The sequence below is a fragment of the Ambystoma mexicanum genome, chromosome 8 (assembly GCF_040938575.1).
Source record: "Ambystoma mexicanum isolate Mex_15411 chromosome 8, UKY_AmexF1_1, whole genome shotgun sequence".
NCBI lineage: Eukaryota > Metazoa > Chordata > Amphibia > Caudata > Ambystomatidae > Ambystoma > Ambystoma mexicanum.
The window spans coordinates 16,596,624-16,617,513 of NC_090929.1; the positions used below are offsets into that span (position 1 = coordinate 16,596,624).

General features: G+C 49.2%; 1 protein-coding gene across 4 annotated transcripts in view; it reads left to right on the forward strand.

The window, feature by feature from the left end:
- GOLGA2 (golgin A2) overlaps positions 1-20,890 on the forward strand; it is a 918,457-nt gene that overhangs the window by 83,644 nt on the left and 813,923 nt on the right. For 2 of the 4 annotated variants that reach the window (XM_069609145.1, XM_069609147.1), the window contains exon 3: positions 5,678-5,758. The exons of the other annotated variants lie outside the window; for them this stretch is intronic. In XM_069609145.1, the coding sequence (XP_069465246.1) occupies positions 5,678-5,758 (81 nt within the window). The remainder of the gene's footprint in view (positions 1-5,677; positions 5,759-20,890) is intronic. 4 annotated transcript variants of the gene reach the window in all.

The following is a 20,890-nucleotide window of genomic DNA, read 5'->3' on the forward strand; positions in this document are numbered from 1 at the left end:
GCTGTTCCTTCTCCCTTGGATGCATGTTTTTATCCAACTGCTTTAGGGCAGCCTTTACCTAGGTTCTGAATTCTCCTCCGCTGTGGCTTGCCTGATGCACCGCCTTCTCTCTGGGCGGTGGTTCTGCCTGTGCTTAGTCTCCTTTTATATTATGATATTGCCTGCTAGGTTACCGTGATGAATTCTCGGATGTCGTCCCTTCTCCCCTACGGTTACCCTTTCGCCTGAGGCCAGGGAGGTGCAGCCACATTCTAACACTCTCCCTGGGGGTGGTGCTCAGCGGGAGGATCTAATGAGGATGGTTTTGAATACAGGACATTACACTTTATTGGTGTCTGACAAGACCCTTAGTATTTACGTTGAGGCAGGAAAACCCCTCTTCGAGTTAGGATAGGTAGGATTTTCTTTTCTTTTGAAACCAAAAATAAACCTTGATTTGTGAATCACGCCACCTGTGTCGTTTCTTCACTGTGCACCCTTACACTACCTAGTTGGTCCTCCCATTCTCTCGTTACCAGTTGGTCTTCCCTTTGGAGGTTATGGCTTCTGTGCCGAATACAGGCCAATCGTCACCTCTCCCCAAAGGGAAACCACCCTTTGGGACTAAGGAGGTGAGCCCACTACGCTTAACGCCCCCTAGGGGACAGGGTAAGCGTAATCCGTCTGGATGTGACTCCACTTAGGGGACAGTAATGCCTAAAAGAGGGGCTTAAGCCACCTTCCTCCCCTGAGACACTAACACCTTTATGGACTATGTAGGAACCAGGGTGCATGATAACCCTATGACCCCTTTAATGGCTGCCTGTTCTTCTGACACAAACCTTTCTCCGTCCTTATGGGAAACAGAAAGACGGAAAGATCAGCCTCTTGGAGACCTTTCATCCAAAGAACCAATTCGGAACGGAGAATCTGCACATCCTGCAGAGTTCTAGAACATCCCTGCTCACACAGGAGGCATGGCTGCAGAAGTGAGAGAACCCACACAAGTCGTCCCGGGCCACGATGTAGGCTCAGTGAGTAGCGCATGGCCTAGTGGACAGTTAAATTGAACCTTTCGGCACTGGAGCAGGAGCAGAGATCCTCGGTGGACACCTTATGCCTTTGTCTTGCACCCAGCCTCTGTATGTTGATGCTCGCCGCCAGTCTGTCTCTCCTAGTTTCAGAGCATCTTACCAGGAGGAGCCTGCTAAATAAAGCCTGTCCACGCCCCATCACCCGACAGCCACTGTAGCCCTCTATACAGAGGCCCACCTGTTGCGCTGCTTGCGCCACAGCTCCTAGATCACTAGATGCTAATCGGAAGAGGCACCAACCCCAAAAAATCATGGACTTACCACAGGGATGCCAAAGATTTGCCCCTAATGTAAACTCTGCCCCCAGGCCCACAATAACATGCAGCAGTTCCCACAGAGAGAGTGGGTGGGGCTTAGCCCTTTCTTATGTATTTTTTGTCTTTCATACACGCAGTGCTGCAGATAAGATTTTAAAGTGTATTTTACTCTATTTTTTCAAGTTGAGAAACCTTTTTTTTGAGGGAGTAAAAACATCCCAATGGGAGAAAATTAGAAGAGTTAAAGTATGTTTTAACTGTAAAACAGAAATGTTTTTGTAATAAATGTATTCTCCTAGTTACTCATGCACATTAGAACATTAAAGCAGTAATAGTAGTTTCTCCCTGTGGCGCTACGTGTAGTACTGGCCCAAACAATATCCATGGATTGGGTCGGACAAAAGTATGGGGCAGGCTCTTATGTGGTGTTTTTCTATTTTTTGGGGAGTATTTTTACCCTCTCATTTTAAATTTTAGGAGCATTTGCCTAATTTTAGGGAGTAAAAGTGTCTGATAAGCCCCTTATCTGTAGGGCTGCCTACACACCCAGCTGGAGAAAGACCGAAGGCCAGGGAGTGCTGACCAATCCCAGTAGAAGGATGGAAATGTAAGCTGGGGCAGGAAACAGGAAGTGTGTGGGTTATCCAGCTGAGGCCAGCGCTGGCGTGCAGGAAGACCAAGAGACCAGCAGGAAGAGGGAAGAAGCAGCGGAAGGGAGGCTATAGTTGGAGAAGGCGAGGCATTGGTTTAGTTTAGTTTAGGTTTAGTCGTTGCAACTGTGCTGTAGTTTGAGTGAGCGTGTCTGTGTAATGGGTGGGTAGAGTGGGTGAGTGAAAGGAGAGTGGTGTTGTAGAAAATAGTGCTAAGATCAAAGGGTGAAGGTGATGAGTAGGAGGAGTGTGCAGCATTGGAGAGAGAGAGAAGGAGGGAGAAAAGGGAGTAGAGCTGGGAAGGTGAGTGTGGACATAAAAGAACCACCCTGCACCCACAGAGTAAGTAAAAGGCACTATCCCAGCCCCCTTTACAATACCAAGACCCGGTTCCCTGACGGAGGCAAGATAGCCTGCCTTTAGGGAGCCCATCCTCGGAGAAGGAAGATCTGCTGGCTATAGTTACCAACATAGGTTCAGGATGCCACCGCAGGCTAAGAGAGAGGGAGGAACTAACGACCCCCACCACCCTGCCCAAGCTACATTTAAACCCCCTTGAATTCTCTTGGTGGTTTGGTGCGACTTCCCTGTTATTTGTGTCATTCATGGATTACCATTCCTAGCATGGACCATGTTGGATGCAAGTGGGAGTGGTATTATCACAGCCTGGCTCCACACTGCCTGGCTGATTCCTACGAGTGTTCTATCTATCTATCTATCTATCTATCTATCTATCTATCTATCTATCTATCTATCTATCTATCTATCTATCTATCTATCTATCTATCTATCTATCTATCATTTTTAGTATAGCAAATTTTGCCCATAGGCCTCATTGTTATCAAGTGTAATGAGCCTCCTCTGCCTGATGCAGCCTGTGGGGGCAGGGTCTGGGCTCAGTGGCCACTCTGCGTCCGGGATTGAGCGGTTCCCTGCCTCTCCTACTGTACACCCTGGTCTGCTGATAAGATGCTTGTGACCATAGTGTACAGCTCTGCTTCAGCCATTAGCTAAACGTAACCCTATCTGGCAAATGATGTTTGGAAAGGGAGTGGCTCTCTGTGTAGCTCGTAACAGCACTTGTACATCTCTGGCCCTGAAGCCCCCTGTCCTCCCCAGATGGACTCACATGTGACTTTGTCAGCGTCTCCCCTCTGTCCCTGCACTCTCATCTTGAACCATCTTACTTCCACCACCTTTCTCTGTCCTCACCCTCTCTTAACTCCGTCGCTGGTTAGTTTCATCTTTACTCTTGTCGCCCCATAGCCTCCTCTGGTTGGCTGCTTCTTCTGTTTACGTTTATTTTACCTCTTGATTATCCTTCCCATATATACCCTTCCTACAGCCATTCTCCTCCTTTGTCCTGACGGTCATCTTTCCCATTGGCTGCCAAAGTGGAGCTGAACAGGACTTTCTGTCTTCAGTTCTGACTCCTGTTAATTGGCATGGCTCCCCATAGTCCTCTATTTGCGGGGGTGGTGTGCTGTGGCACGTTGCAGGGACACTCAGGTTGCCAGGAGCTGCTTTGACCCTGCATTTTCCTTCTCCGGCTTGTTGTAGGTGGGGGTGTTCTGGGGCGCATTGCAGGCACACTCAGGTTGCCGGGAGCTGCTTTGACCCTGCATTTTCCTTCTCCGGCTTGGTGTAGGTAGAGGTGTTCTGGAGAGCATTGCAGGTGCACTCGGGCTGCCAGGAGCTGCTCTGACCCTGCATTTTCCTTCTCAGGCTTGGTGTAGGTAGAGGTGTTCTGGAGCGCATTGCAGGCACACTCAGGTTGCCAGGAGCTGCTCTGACCCTGCATTTTCCTTCTCACTCATGGTGTAGATGTAGGTGTTCTGGGGCGCAATTCAGGCACCCTCAGGTTGCCAGGAGCCACTTTGACCCTGCATTTTCCTTCTCAGGCTTGGTGTACCTGGAGGTGTTCTGGGATGCATTGCTGGCACACTCGGGTTGCCAGGAGCTGCTCTGACCCTGCATGTTACTTCTCAGGCTTGGTGGAGGTGTTCTGGAGCGCATTGCTGGCACACGCGGGTTGCCAGGAGCTGCTCTGACCCTGCATGTTCCTTCTCCGGCTTGCGGTAGGTGTTCTGGGAGCTGCTCTGACCCTGCAGTTTCCTTCTCAGGCTTGGTGGAGGTGTTCTGGTACGTATTGCAGGCACACTCAGGTTGCCAGGAGCTGCTCTGACCCTGGATTTTCCTTCTCAGGCTTGGTGGAGGTGTTCTGGAGCACATTGCTGGCACACTCGGGTTGCCAGGAGCTGCTCTGACCCTGCATTTTCCTTCTCAGGCTTGGTGGAGGTGTTCTGGAGCGCATTGCTGGCACACTCAGGTTGCCAGGAGCTGCTCTGGCCCTGCATGTTCCTTCTCGGGCTTGCGGTAGGTGTTCTGGGAGCTGCTCTGACCCTGCATTTTCCTTCTCAGGCTTGGTGTAGGTAGAGGTGTTCTGGAGCGCATTGCAGGCGCACTCGGGCTGCCAGTAGCTGCTCTGACCCTGCATTTTCCTTCTCAGGCTTGGTGGAGGTGTTCTGGAGCGCATTGCTGGCACACTCGGGTTGCCAGGAGCTGCTCTGACCCTGCTTGTTCCTTCTCAGGCTTGGTGGAGGTGTTCTGGAGTGCATTGCTGGCACACTCGGGTTGCCAGGAGCTGCTCTGACCCTGCATGTTCCTTCTCCGGCTTGCGGTAGGTGTTCTGGGAGCTGCTCTGACCCTGCATTTTCCTTCTCAGGCTTGGTGGAGGTGTTCTGGGACGTATTGCAGGCACACTCAGGTTGCCAGGAGCTGCTCTAACCGTGCATTTTCCTTCTCAGGCTTGGTGGAGGTGTTCTGGAGCGCGTTGCTGGCACACTCGGGTTGCCAGGAGCTGCTCTGACCCTGCATTTTCCTTCTCAGGCTTGGTGGAGGTGTTCTGGAGCTCATTGCTGGCACACTCGGGTTGCCAGGAGCTGCTCTGGCCCTGCATGTTCCTTCTCCGGCTTGCGGTAGGTGTTCTGGGAGCTGCTCTGACCCTGCATTTTCCTTCTCAGACTTGGTGTAGGTAGAGGTGTTCTGGAGCGCATTGCAGGCGCACTCTGGCTGCCAGGAGCTGCTCTGACCCTGCATTTTCCTTCTCAGGCTTGGTGTAGGTGGGGGCTTCTGGAGTGCATTGCAGGCTTTCCCGTGCTCTACTTCCCTGGGTCCTGCTCGCTCTTCAGACTGGCCAGAAATGATGCACCTACTGTGTGTGTTCAAGTATAGCAGTTCCTATAATTTGCTTAGAAATGATTGGACACATGATCCCTTTGTCCCAAGATAGCGCTTAAAATCAGTCTGCATTGAAACTCTTGCTATGTTCTTATAGCAGTACTAAACTGATGTCAACATTGGTGGTAAAACTGTTCCTCACTTGTAGCCCTCTGGAGATATGGAGACCGTACTAAGCCAGGAAAAGCCAGAGGCTACTTCAGACCACTGCATGCAAACTGTTCCTTCACACAAGAGGGCATTGGCAAGGACCAGTGGTTCACTGCAGCATCTGAGGGGGAGCATAGTCGCCACTGGGCCCTTGGTTACTGTGATCAGTGGGTCGGTAAGGAAGAGGGGGCCTGCCCTGGGGCACTGTTTGGTGCATGCAGCGCACTCACATCTGCTTGCTGTTTTCTCTCTATCTCTTCCTCCTGTCTGAGCAGATTTCTCTCCTGCTTCTCTTCCCACTCTTTAGATTCATGCCTTTTTGAAGGGTCTGGTGTCCGATCTCCATAGATCAAATGGCCTAGTCGTCCCCTCATTGGGCAGCGGAAAGGTGAGGCCTGCACAGGTTCTGTGACTTAATTATGTCACTGCATGCTTCCACTGCTTATTCCTATCTACCGTGCATCCCTGTGCTTGAAAGTGTATGATTAACATTTCTTTGTGTTTCTGAAATCCTTTTTGTTGCGGCTGGATGGGGTTTTGTGGGAATATGCCCTCTACTGCGCTGTCTGAAGGTTTCTCCTCGAGTACTGCTAGCACAGTCTGCTTCACCGGGGTGGATTTCTTCCGGCTTATTCTTCGTAGAACTATTGTCTTCAACAGCCGTGTTTGAATGTCTTTCATTATGGCAGCTGCTTTTGCTAAGCAGCCTGCCAAATGCAGCACTGGCATGTGCCTAGGCAGGATGTGGATATCTGATGTCCAGTGTTCAAGCATTGCGCTCATCCCCAAGGGCGCTGGGCACAGCCTCCTCAAGTGCCCGCACATCCCCCCCGGAATAGGGCAGAAAGCAGCTGCCAGCGAGCACTGTGAATAGGTTTGCTTCTCGCTGTCGGGCTGGTACTGGGCTCTTGATGTGGCTCTCTTACTCTATTTTGGAATGTGTCATTGCTGTGCAGGGCTCCTCATGGCATCTGTCCTTCATTTCCTCGCTAAAGCACTGCCCTTCCTGTTATACCATGGCCCATCATGAATGGAGTGGCACAAATGGAATACAAACTCATGATTTGCCACATGTGAAGTGTTGCTGGCTGCTTTAAGGGATTGGTTGCTGGCAGTATCGTGGGAGTGTTATCTGTCTGGGGTTGCCTTTCTGCTAGACCTCTACCCTCTCTTTTATGGCTGCCTTTGTGGGGTACAGGGTTTTCCTTTCAGTCTGGTCTCCTCTGCCTAATTTCAAAGGGCAGGCACATCTCTGTGGGTCTTCTGATAATCTGTGCCAGAATTCATTGAAGAGTCTTCCAAATTGTATTCTCGCCTTTGGGTGACTTTTTCCAAACCTGCTTGCTGTAGCAGACCTCCTTTCATAATACACCCGAGAAGCTTGCAGGCTGTGGGGAAGACAGGGGGTTAGCGGGGACATCCTCAGAGGTTTAGGGTACCATTTCTACAGTAAAACAAGCTGTCAGTACCTGCACAGTGGGCGACGAGGAAAGAGGGATCGTTCAGCAGTCCACAGAAGGGATAGACTGGTGTGGGAGGAGTGAGGTGGCACCCAAGCCGAGCCAATGCTCATGAAATGCTGAACAATCTGCAAGCGTAGGTGGATCCAGCAGACCTGGAGCCTAGCCTTGACTTCTCATTCCTTTAAAGATCATGCGCCCCCTGTCCTTCAGTGTCCTTGCAGTACAAAATTGTTAGCGCTTAGAAAGGAGCTTAAGGCTAGTGTTTAGCACTTTGTAAAGAATTGGAAGCGTCTGTGAATTGTAGCTTCTATGATTGGCTGCTTTCTCGCTATGGCCAAGCTCCCCTGCCTTGGGTGCAGACATTCTGCTGCTTGTGCACGTTTTGCTTTAAGACTGTGGGGTGTCATTATTATCCCAGGGACATCAGAGACATGTGAAGAGCACTATAAGCCGAGACTAGGTGGGTACTGGAGGTAAATCGGTCCGTATGTGCAGGGCCTTTTTCCCCAGTGTTTAAATTGGTCACTGATCGTCAGGGTATTGACCTCCTCAAGGCTCGGAGTGCTCCTTGCGGGCACCGGTTCGCATACCCTGCCATGTTTGCTTTTTGATGTATTTAAAATTAAAGCAACTCTGAGCTGTTAGCGCCTCCTTCACAAATTAAAAATAAAATATCAAAAAATATACATCCCTCCTATGGCACTGTAAGGGCTAGTGCAGGGAACTTCACCCTTTGGCTCTCCAGATGGTTTTGACTACAAATACCATCAGCTCGACCAGCATATATAATGGTGAGGGTTTATGGGAATCCTAGTCCCAGACATCTGGAGAGCAGCAGCTTGCGGACCCCTGGGCTGAGCAAAGAAGCCACTGGTTAAGATTGAGCAAGCTCTGACGCAGGTGAACCTGAACTTACTTCTCCAGCATTAGATCTTTCATGGATTCACATGCTTAGAATATTCCCCGTCGTCAGGCTGGGAATCCTCGGTAAATTATATAGACCTTTTCCATAGGAAAATTTCGACACTTTTGTGTCCTATCTATGTCGTTTTGGGCCGCATACGCCTGCGCCACTAGGACGTGGAGGTATAAGTAGCCCCGCCCCGCGGCTCCCTCAGATTTCAACCGTCTTTCAAAGTAGTGGGATTACCTCGAGTATCTACTATTTTATTAGGTTGTGCGTTCTTCTTCTTCTTCCAATGTTTCTTTTCGAAGAATGTCAAGAAAGGCATTATTTAGTCCGTGTGTAACATGCGGTCTTAAAGTATATTGAGGAGAGGGGCATATGGACCGTATTTACTGCCTTCACCCTCATACGGTGGACACGTGTGAGATCTGTCAAGGCTTCTCACAAAAGACCCTAAAAAATCGCAACAGGCGCCTGGTTACTTGGCTCAATGACGGAGCGGGTGCGTACCCGGCATCGGAGGTAGGCTCTACAGCCTCAAGATCCAAGTCTCCGGTCTCCCCTCGTCGATCAGGGTCGGCGGAGCCTCAGGCGAAGAAATCGCGCTCATCTGAAAAACACCCCTCGGAGAAACATCCTGCAAAGTCGTCCTCTTCACATAAGGCTTCGTCTTCCTCCTCATCTAAAAAGGAGAGAAAAGACTCATCAAAATCCTCCTCAGGAGACCGTCATAAGTCTACCTCGAGTCGAGAGTCCTCGTCCCACAAGTCGAGGTCAAAAACGGCGGGAACGCCTCAAAGCCCTGCTCCACAGACTTCATCGACGCCTATCCGGTCGTCGACGGCTCTTCCAACGGCTATTTCGTCAGGTCAAACAGCGCCTATGGAAAAGATGTCATCGTCGACGGTGGCCCCGTCGGTGGGATGGCAACCAGAGGTTTTTGACCCGATCCCGCCTGAGGCCTTGCTGCAACCAGAAGCGGCTTTCTCCATCTCGTCGGCGCAGGATGACCGTGATACGGTCGCACATCCAACCGATCTGGGATTACAACCAACTGGTTCGGGGTCGCTCTTTAGTGGAAGTGCCATTCCAGTTACCTCTTTCTTACTGAATCCCCAGGCTGTTCTGTCCCTGGAGGTGTTGAACACATTACAGAAGCTGTTGGAGCTGTTGGACACTCGGTTACCTCAGCTTGTCCCGACAGTGTTACAGGCCTCGCCAGTTGTCGACGAGCCAGGCCCGCCTCCTCGCCCTCCATCCAGAATTCCTACCGCTTAACCGGTTGAGGAAGATCGTTCTCGTCCACAGGAAGGAGAACTGTCAGTCGGAACGTGAAGGGTCGGTATCAGACATCTCGTTATCCCCCTCAAGGGACCCTACATGGGACTCTGAAGCGGAGATGGAAACTCCGAAAAGTCCGGCGCAGCCATCACCACCTGATGATGTGGGTGCTTTCTGTGCCATGATGGGTAAGGCATGGGTGGAGTTTGGCCTTGTCCCAGAAGAAGAGAAAAAAGATTGTTTTCTGTTCGATCATATGGGCAAGAGAAGAAAGGCGATATTTGCTATCCCCATTTTAGACCATGTCTGGCAGGAGGGGCTAAAAACCATGCGTCACCCTTTTTCAGAACCAGCAGTAAAAGGTCGATTGGAAAAGAAATTCAAGGCTCCAGAATCGACTCCCAAGTGCTTGACGTCGCAACCTTCGCCGGAATCAGTGGTATCTGCTGCGGCGGCCAGAAAGGCAAGGTCGCAACACAAATGCACGACCCCGCCAGACAACGAAGCCAGGAGACGAGATGCTTTTGGGAAGAAAGTGCTATCGGTTGGAGCGACTACAGTTAAAGCAGCCAACTCCATGGCTATTATGGCCAGGTATGATAGGGAGATGTGGCATCGACTAGCTCCTATCTTGGACCATCTGCCGGAGGAACACAGGAAGTCTGCCATGTTGCTCGTACGTGAGGGAGAAGAGGCCTCCAATCATTCCATTAACATTGCTGTCGACCTGGCGGAATCAGGCTTTAAGCAAATCAACAATGGCGTAGTGTTACGAAGGCAAACCTGGCTTAAGTGCACGACTTTCAGACCAGAGGTACAATATAAGGTAATGGATATGCCGTGCGAAGGAGAACACCTGTTTGGGGAGAAAGTGGATGAAGCCTTGAAGGGCCTGAAAGAAGATTCTGACACGGCTCGTTCCCTTGGAGCCCTCCAGAGTGGTAGGAATTTTCGTTCCTTTCGTCCCTTCAGAGGAGCATCAGGTAACTCCAGGTTTGGATTATCTAGAGACCGAGGTTTCAGCAGGCCCTCCTACCCTTCCCAAGGCTACAGACGTGCAGCCCAAGCTACTCGAAAAGGCAGAGATTACCAAACCTCCAGACGACAAGGCGCCTACTCCTCGTCGACAAAGCATAAACGGGCCAAAAGCCAGCAATGACAATTTACAGAGCGTCCTGTGGGGCAGAGTGTCTCGTCTCGTCACGTTGACGAGTGGGCGTGTATAACAGACCAATGGGTTTTGGACACGATACATCTGGGCCATTCTCTACAGTTCAAGGGCAAGCCACCACGCATTCCACCGGTGTTCTCGACGCAGCCCCACCTTCAAATACTAATGCAAGAGGTAACGCTTATGCTGCAGAAAGGGGCTATAGAACTGGTACCGGTGGCAGAGAGAGGACAGGGAGTGTACTCCCGTTACTTTGTCGTCAAGAAACCCAATGGAAAATGGCGTCCCATTCTAGATCTACGAGCTCTCAACAAACTGCTCAAGAATCTAAAATTCAAGATGCTTACACTCCAAGAAGTGATCCGTTCGATACAACCGGGAGATTATTTGTCGTCGCTAGACCTTCAGGACGCATACTTCCATATCCTGATGCATCGACGACACAAAAGATTTCTACGGTTCGTCGTTGGACGAACCCACTATCAGTTCAAGGTCCTCCCATTCAGACTAAAATCGTCTCCCAGGATGTTCACGAAATGTCTGGCTCCAGTAGCAGCCTGGTTAAGGAAAGAAGGTCATCATGTGTACCCTTATTTAGACGATTGGCTAGTGAGGGGATTGTCTCCGGAAAGGGCACAGGAAAGTCTGAATGCCGCCATGTGCCTCCTACAACGTTTGAGCTTCTCAATAAACTTCGAAAAGTCCTCCTTATTGCCATCAAGGACGTTGGTCTTTCTGGGGGCGGTTCCAGACGCAGTCAGGACTGGTAAAGCCATCCGTCGAAAGGGTTCTGAAACTGCAGCAAAAAGCATCGGATTGGAAAGTCAACACCAGTGTGTCAGAGGGAAGGTACATGTCCTTACTGGGGACCATGTCGTCCTGCATACCCTTAATCACCAATTGTCGCCTCTTCATGAGACCGATTCAGGAATTCTTGGCGGATCGATGGGCACAGAGTCAAGGGCGTTGGTCGGACAAATTGGCCATCAACAGCAAACTCGTGCAGGCACTTCAATGGTGGAGAGTTTCCATAAATCTGACAAAGGGAATGCCCTTGCTGGAACTGGTGTTCCAGATGACAATGTTGACGGATGCTTCCCTAACTGGATGGGGAGCTCATCTGGATTCCCTACAGGTTCAGGGGCGTTGGTCATCGGAGGAGTCCGGCCTTCATATCAATGTGCTGGAACTAAGGGCAGTGTGTTAGGGCCCTGACATCCTTTCTTCCACGGATAAAGGGATCGGTTGTACGGATTATGACAGACAACACAACAACAATGTTTTATCTAAGGAAACTGGGAGGAACTCGCTCCAGAACTGTCAACCGGAGCCCAGGAAATCGGGCATTGGGCCCTTCAGCAGAATATATATCTATTGGCGTTCCACTTGCCAGGAGTCAAAAACATGCAAGCAGATTCTCTCAGCAGGGAGATGACCCGACTACACGAATGGGAACTGAACGACCAACAACTACACTGTGTCTTCGAGAAATGGGGTCGTCCGGCCCTCGGTCTCTTTACAATGAGAGACAACAAGAAATGCCCACAATACGCGAGCAGGTGGCCACAGCAAGACTCCCTAGGGGAAGCGTTCTCTTTCCCGTGGACGGACAAGTTTCTGTATGCCTTTCCCCCGTTTCCGCTCATACGTCAGACGCTGCAATGGATCCACAGATATCCATGTCGGGTGATCCTGGTGGCCCCGTACTGGGCCAGACAAGTGTGGTTCTCCGATCTACTCCATCTTTCAGCGGCAGAACCAATGAGGTTCCAGAAAATCCCGAACCTTCTGTCTCAGGAGAAAGGGGTTGTCTGACAGTCTGGCTCCTGATTTCTCCGAGTTTGGTACGTTAGAGATTCCAGCGGACTCTTGTCGCATTTTGCAAGCGGCGAGGGTGCCGTCCACGAACGCTTCATATTCATACAAATGGAAGAGATTCTGCATATGGTGCGCAGGCCAACCAGGTCTGGTCCCGCTTGATATCACACCGGAACAACTTCTACCATACTTGCTACTCCTAGCTCAAAAAGGCTTTTCTGTTTCATCCATAAAAGTGCATCTGGCTGCCATTTCGAGATTTACTCGGATGAGACATTCAACTCCGTTATTTAGTGACCGGCTGATTAAACATTTGCTTAAAGGATTGTTCTGAACCTTTCCTCCCGTGAAAAAGTTTCCTCCAAGCTGGAGTCTTAACCTGGTTCTGGCAGCGCTGATGAAGCCCCCTTTTGAGTAGATGTCATCGTCATCATTGACATTTTTGTCGTGGAAATTGGCTTTTCTGGTGGCTATTACTTCGGCTCGACGAATGTTAGAAATACAAGCTTTAGTGATCGATCCATTGTACTTGAGATTTTTCAGTAATAAAGTCGTGTTGGCTACTAATCCTCATTTCATTCCTAAAGTACCTACCATGTTCCATAAGCACTCTTCTATAGTGCTGCCGACGTTTTTCCAACACCTTCGTCGGTTGCGGAGAAGACTCTCCATACATTGGACGTGAAAAGAGCTTTAAAATTTTACCTCCATCGCACTCAAAGCTTCAGAGACACGAGACAGCTATTTGTGGCTTATGGCCCTTCGGCTGAAGGTAAACCGATCTCGAAACAAGGACTAGCCCGATGGGTGTCTACTATTTCCTTTTGTCACTCAAAAGCCGGAAAACCGATGGAGTAGTGTCCAAGGGCCCATTCGATGAGATCCACTTCTTCGTCGACGGCATTGTGGTCCGGAATTCCGCTGGGAGACATCGGTCAGGCGGCTTCCTGGTCGGTACCACACACGTTTACCCGGCATTATTGCCTCGAACAGCAACATGCTGAGGATACACAGATGGGTCGTGCAGTCCTACGGCACCTATTTCAATAAGGTAAGCCCCAATTAAGGGGTCACATCCTTCGGCTAATGTACTTTGAAGTGTGATGTTTTCACTGTTAATATACTATAAGGTGATGTTTTGCCATGATAAATATGCATTATGGTTATTGTGATATTGGTTTACATACACACCTCCAACGTTGGGGGATACTGCTATACAATCTATTCTAAGCATGTGAATCCATGAAAGATCCAATGCTGGAGAAGGGAATAGTTTCTTACCTGTAACTCCATTTCTCCAGCATTGGTATCTTTCATGGATTCACATGCTTAGAATATTCCCCGTCGTCAGGCTGGGAATCCTCGGTAAATTATATAGACCTTTTACATAGGAAAATTTTGACACTTTTGTGTCCTATCTACGTCGTTTTGGGCCGCGTACTCCTGCGCCACTAGGACGTGGAGGTATAAGTAGCCCTGCCCCCGCGGCTCCCTCAGATTTCGACCCCCAAAGTAGTATGGGGGGGGACATCTAGTTTGCATGCCAGGGGAGGCCGGCGGGCACATGTGAATCCATGAAAGATACCAATGCTGGAGAAATGGAGTTACAGGTAAGAAACTATTCCCTTCCACAGCGTTGTGGCACTGAAGTAGTCACCTTTTCAAACCCCCATCCCCTGGCATTGTGTGGATGGCTGACGAAAAGTCTGCCAGTAATCTGTGAAGGAATCTAAGACAATGTGTGAAACCAGAGCACGGTGTATTGTGGCCCGGCGGGACTTGGGGTCTCTCACTGGGAAGCTGGGATCTAGGAGCTATTTGCTCATTCTTCTGCCTAGCAGTGCCTGTTTTTGCTTGAAGCCAATCACTACTAGGAGCTACTTTTGGCTCCCCAGGCCAACTGCTGCCTTACATACATACAAAATGGCAGACTGCCACGTGTGTGCTTGATGACACAGAAAGATGGATTGCAAATGCAAATGTTTCTTAGGACCCCAAGAGGTTCCTGACACTGGCTATTTCTTCAACCGTTGGATGGAAGCAGCCCTTGGGTGGAAATGGGTGAAGACTTGTGCTCACAATCCATCATCCCCTGAAAGGAGAAGTCTGAAAAGGGGGGGTTGCTTTGATTGTGGGAATAGAGAGCCCTTGAAAAAGTGCAATTCTCCCCACAGCCCGTAGGGATGAACTGTGGGTGATGGAAGGTAAGGGTCTGTGCAGTCTGCTACAGTACAATAGTTCTGAGAAACCTGCTTAGTGTTTCTTAGAGGGAGGGAGATCTTAAAACCATTTGTGTTTATTCTGTGTTAAGAATATGCATGAGTGGTCGGGACTCAACAATATCAAATGTCACCTGCTCTAGTGTGGTACTGGACGCATCAAGTCCTTACACCTCGGCCATGAATACCTATTTGGTGTACTAGAATCTGAGTGGACCACGAAATGGGCTAGTAAATGATGGACCATTGGGGTCAGAGAAAGATGGCTCCAGCAACAGAGGCTCCCAAGGTACTGGGAGGGATGCTTTTGGAGGGGACAGCATACTTCACAGAGTCATTTAGGCCATGTATAATGCCAGCTCTGCAGAAGCCTCATGTGTCTCGGGCCATTCATTCAGGCCATGGATCTCTCCAGCTCAGGAGAAGCCTTGCGTGTCTCTACCCCTTCACTCCCCACACATAGTGGAAGCTTTCCATAGGGCACTGCACCTGCTCCTGCAGGGATCACCTCACCTGCATGTGGTTGAGATGTGGAGAGTCTAAACTAGAACCCTTTGCCAGTGGCTAATATTTTGTTCAACGGTTTAGGGAAACGGGTAACGCTGTGGGTTTCTAAGTCATTGCTGTTGAATTGCTAGAGATGGTAGCATGAGATCTGCATTTCTCCAGCATGCCAATGGGCATCTTTTGCCGGGGGTCGGGCAGGGTATGTGTCTGTCGACCAAGCTGGTGTCTGTGCAGGGTTCTTGTCACACAGTAGATTTGAAGCAATGCCTTTTTGAAGTTTGGAAGGGTTAACTGTGCTTCCTGGGCAGTGTCCAGCAGACACTACCTGCTCCATGTGCTTGTTTGTCGTCTATGGGCTTTGGTTGGTGTAATGGGAAGAGCCACTGCAGAGTGCCACTGGCCTTTGCATGATAGATTGGAGCACAGCAGTGGAAGCCATGGCTGGTTCAGCAGCTTACAGAAAGCCTCCCCAAGTTGAGAAAGATAGTGCTGTGAGGGAGGAGCACAACACTCTGTGTCTTTGAGCGCCTTATCTGAGTTGTGTGAGGCTTTATGATTTTGGCATGTCTGTTAACGTGCCGCGGTAGTAAAGGCACCCCCTTGGTATACTGTGAACCCACAACGCCTCAAGCATTGACGTTTGTGATAATGTTGTTAGAGGAGACCTAGAGGGGGTTTGGTGCTTGTGCCACCAGCTGTGCGTGAGAGGCCCTACTAGCTAATGAAGCCGCTAGGTATTGGGGTCTCTCGGCCAACCCAATGAACCCCTTAACCTATCATGTTTTGTGATCTAGGGCTCTAGGGCAGTCTAAGGGAAGTAGTTGGGGTGCCAGATCAGCTGGAGGATACTGGTGGAGTGAGTGAGTGAGTGTGTAGTGTGTGATACCCTTGTTGAGCTGGTTACAGCACAAGCCCCCTGCACTACACCAGCTCTTAACCTACCTTAAGCTGTCCCAGTATTGTTCATGATGTAGACGGGCTGCATCCGAGGCCATGAAGAAGAAAGGTGGTAGAGGTGCACTCTCAAAGTTATCTGTCAATACAGTTCCTTAAAGGTATATAAGTAACAGTCATTCAATCCTTCTTTCAGAGTATTTAGGTGCTCTGTGAGTCTTGGCTACAGGGGACAACAGGGCACACTGCAGTTTGATATATATCAGAAACCACGTTCAATCAGCAATAGTGTAGTGCCACACACACAGTATGCATAATTTAATTGTGAAGTTAAATTAAGAGGTACATTATTAAATGTCAGCGTAAAATAAAGTAAACATTTCAGACAATGTTAATGTTCATCACATTTTAGCATACATACATGGCAGCAATCCAAGAAAAGTCATTTGATTGTAACAGTTAACAACCAGGTTAGAAGTAAACACAATTTTCACATATTTAACAACAAAGCATATATGTGTTTTCATGAGGACACATTTAAGAACTGTAACAGGATAGTGGGGTTCAAAGTTGACCTTATATGCGTACACTGCGTTTTGGGCGTGGCCCTTCAGCAGGTACAAAAAATAATGGAGTATCTGAAATATATAAATAAATGTACATTTTAGATTCTAAAACTATCTCGGGAATAGGTAAGATTCTGCTAACTCAATTGCGTAATTAATAACTGACCTGTGTTCCAATCACTAGCCCAGTGGTCAAAGGAGATATTCAATTGCGTCAATTTCATATGTCGAGTAGCTGGACACTATGATTCTGTGATGGTTCTAAAGAAGAAATACGAAGGAATTTAGATAGCCAGAGTATCAATGACCGCGTGTGGGACCAGTCGCTCATTTAAAAGCGTTGGGTCCCGCATCACGGTCATATGTATTAAGAATAGTTGAGTCGATTTTACTCACCAAAAGCAGTGAGTTCACCCAGACGATTAATAATTGTTAATGTTTCATAATGCACAATCTCGTAGATTAATAATTTTTCGCCGGGTCTGTGAAAGACATCTATAAGGAATAAATACAGAACAATCCTGTAAAAAAAAAAACACTGATACAGTAGCATATTGTTAGAGTGTAAGGTCTGATAAAATGTGCTCACCGTTGTCTTGTGAGTTACACTGGTGATTCGTGGGGATTACGGCTTCCGTTGTGGAGCAGGGTCTGCATGGTGTCTGAATCGAGACGATCATGGGGTCGCTCTGGTTCTTTGGACATCGATGGTTAGCAATGATTGCATGTAATCGGGTGATATAAGGTCAAATGGTTTTGGGAAAATGCCGGAAAGCTGCTTAATTCTGTGTCTCAGCGGAAGCAGTGTTCCTAAGGCTGACGAAGCTGGCTGCAGCTTGAATGGGCTTTTTTTCCACCACAACGTTCAAATTATACCAGCATTTGCTTGCACCCTTGTTACTGCACTGATGTGCCATCCATTTAATCTAGTGTTTTCAACAGAACCGGCAACACGGTTCCCTTTGCACAATATAGTTGTGGGTACTATCTAACGCAGTTATGTCCAGAAAGAATTAAGGTGTTGACACACAAGAATTTCTTACTTATTACTTTTTTCTTGTTTTGATTTTCTTGTTACAGGGGCCACCTATTTGCCCTGATGAAGGCGGTTCTTGTAGAAAAACACTTTTCCGACTGATGCATTTTGAAGTTGGATAATTCTTCCGCCGAAACGTGTACCATGCGCAAGGGGGTTATTCACACCAAAAAGTCCCTTTGGGGTCTATGAACTACCTATTGTTAGGCCAGTACTCGACAACGAGAATCTGACTACGTTCCCCCTGTCACGTTGGCACCTGCAAGATGAGATGCTTTCTTGAATACAAGCTATTTTATTGAACACAAGCTATCTTAGATTTCCACATGTGTTACACATGCGTTATGTTGTACACTTAGAATCATTTGTGTACCTCTCCCTTACGGGTTATGTGTTGTACTTTTCATTTAGCAAGCACCAAAAGAGCCCGTACGGTGTCTGTTCAGTACTCCACATGTACCTCTGTACTGAAGCAAAACCTTAATTTCTGATTTCATTATTTATTTGTGCTATTGGATTTTGCCATATGTTTGTTGTGTATAAATGTTTTTTTCTTTGAATGTTCTTTGTTTCAATACAAACCACGTATATTCACAGCCTTTGTTTTATGTGAGTTTCCTTGTTCAACCCCCTTTTTTTCTTTCTGGACAATCCCATGGGTTATAGACTTAGGGATTTCATCCACTAGTACCGATACACCAGGATTCCCAATACCATGATATAGTTGTTTCATTTATTGACAAAAATTGGGGATGAACCTGGTCAGTAGCAGCTCTACCTCTCTTTGGTCTTTGCAGCTTGAATGGACGCCTCTGGCCGCTGCGTAAATGCTTTCACGTAGAAGGATCACTTATCAGACCAAACAATTTCTTCCAAATCAATATCCCTCAATGCCCGTAATTTACACCCTTCCCAAAGTCAACAAGAACCTCGAAATTCCTCCCGGCAGACCCATTATAGCGGCAACAAACAGTCTCTTGGAGCCTCTGGCACAAATTCTGTCGGGTTAAGACCGTCCATGCCTTCCGGGATACCCAGTATGCGAATATTGTTGCACCGGGCACGCCCTTCCGCATCCTCAGCCCTCGCCTCCAGTCGAGCTACCTTCATTTCCACTTCTTGCACCCTGATTTTCAGGTCAGCTGAGGTTTCAGTAGTTCTTGAAGCCCCACCTCTGCTGTTGACACTCTTTCTGTTAAATTACAGGCATCTTGACGCATTAGTTGCATGTCCGATTTGACTTTGTCTATTTTATTGTCTATGAATGACCTGAGTGCCGCTATGGCCTGCAACACCTGCGTATCTTTGCTGTTGTCGGCAGGTGGCTGCAATTCTTCTTGTAGGTTCACATCCTGCTGTGCCTGCGTCTTTGGTTTGACTGCTGAGAAGGAATCCATTATTGATGGTTTGGATTTTCCTTTGGTGGAGGGCATTGCACCACAGAACCCGCTGATGCTCAGCTGGAATGCCATCTAAGACCGCAGGTGGGTGTGGTGGGCGTAGACGCAACCGGGGACGCACAAGTTTTCTTGAATCATTCTGCAATTAGTGGCTCCGGGAGTGTGAGGGGATGCACGCTTTCAGAGTTCGTGGGCGGGTGGACCGCAGGGTGCAGGCAGGCTAACTTGTGCCTCTATTCAGTGCGTGTTGCCATTGTTGGGTATAGCCGAGTTGCTCCTTCCGCTTTTTTCTCTAGCCGAGTTTGGATTGTAGGGGCCATATGGCCAAGTCCCTTCAGTCGTGCTGCGGGTAGTGGTTTGTGTAGGTGCGACCACTGGGTGTGCAGAGTCACGTTATTAGTGAGTTGAGCGGAGGGGGGTGCTGATACTGGCGCCCTCCTGTAAGTTATGTGCTGACTGATCGTTGCACCCGAGTGTTCCAGGGGTCACAGTCAGCACCTGGTGGTGACAGTGGGCCTCGTTTGTCCAGCCGTAGCGTCCCGTTCTGGTGGAGCCCCCAATACAGTGGTTGGTCCTGCCCCGAGCCACTGAAGGGCGCTCCAAGTAGACAAAGTGCAGATGCACAGTAGCTGTTCTAGTGTCTTGCCACCACAGTGCGAGCCGGTGCAGAAGCTCTTTTTTTGTTTGAGTGCACTTCGTGCTATTCCCGATGTCTGGTACCAAGCTACCTTCCTTTGGCGCAGGTTTGTGCAGGATCGGAAGGGGAGAGGCTCCTCCCCTTGACGTGTTAGCTCTGTGTGGGCTGCAGGTTTATGGCGCTTGAGAGGCTTTCCCTCCAATCGTGAGTCTGTTGCGAGGTGTTGCGCCATTTTGTGGGGCTCAGGGGCATCCGGATTAAGCGGCTTCTCTTTGGTTCCCTCGGTCCGATTTTTGACGCGGGGTTCACCAGGTGGTAGGGGAAGGGTTTAGCTGCTGATAGGTGCTGCTATTTATGGAGTACTTGGTTTCTGTCCGCTGCAAGAGGATTGAATTCAGGATCACTCCTCAGCTCTGGCAGCGCCCCTGGACATGGAGAAGCCCTTGGCATCAGGGGGGCCACGAGACATGCTTATGGCTAGTTTAGGGGAAATCCACGTGTCAGTTGTCTCCTCTTGGTCATGTACTGGGACACGGATACGGAGGAGTCCATTCTAGAGTGCATTACCCGGCTGCTAGGTAGAGGAGCGATTGTGAACGGATAAGGAGGAGTCCATTCTAGAGTACATTACCCGGCTGCCAGGTAGAGGAGCGATTGTGAACGGATAAGAGTCCATTCTAGAATGCACTACCCGGCTGCCAGGTAGAGGAGCGATTGTGAGCGGATAAGGAGGAGTCCATTCTAGAGTGCATTACCCGGCTGCCAGATAGAGGAGCGATTGTGAACGGATAAGGAGGAGTCCATTCTAGAGTGCATTACCCGGCTGCTAGGTAGAGGAGCGATTGTGAGCGGATAAGGAGGAGTCCATTCTAGAATGCATTACCCGGCTGCCAGGTAGAGGAGCGATTGTGAACGGATAAGGAGTCCATTCTAGAATGCATTACCCGGCTGCCAGGTAGAGGAGCGATTGTGAGCGGATAAGGAGGAGTCCATTCTAGAATGCATTACCCGGCTGCCAGGTAGAGGAGCGATTGTGAACGGATAAGGAGGAGTCCTTTCTAGAGTGCATTACCCGGCTGCCTGGTAGAGGAGCGATTGTGAACGGATAAGGAGGAGTCCATTCTAGAATGCATTACCTGGCTGCCAGGTAGAGGAGCGATTGTGAGCGGATAAGGAGTCCATTCTAGAATGCATTACCCGGCTGCCAGGTAGAGGAGCGATTGTGAACGGATGAGGAGGAGTCCATTCTAGAGTGCATTACCCGGCTGCCAGGTAGAGGAGCGATTGTGAACGGATGAGGAGGAGTCCATTCTAGAATGCATTACCCGGCTGCCAGGTAGAGGAGCGATTGTGAGCGGATAAGGAGGAGTCCATTCTAGAATGCATTACCCGGCTGCCAGGTAGAGGAGCGATTGTGAACGGATAAGGAGGAGTCCATTCTAGAGTGCATTACCCGGCTGCCAGGTAGAGGAGCGATTGTGAACGGATAAGGAGGAGTCCATTCTAGAATGCATTACCCGGCTGCCAGGTAGAGGAGCGATTGTGAACGGATAAGGAGGAGTCCATTCTAGAATGCATTACCCGGCTGCCAGGTAGAGGAGCGATTGTGAGCGGATAAGGA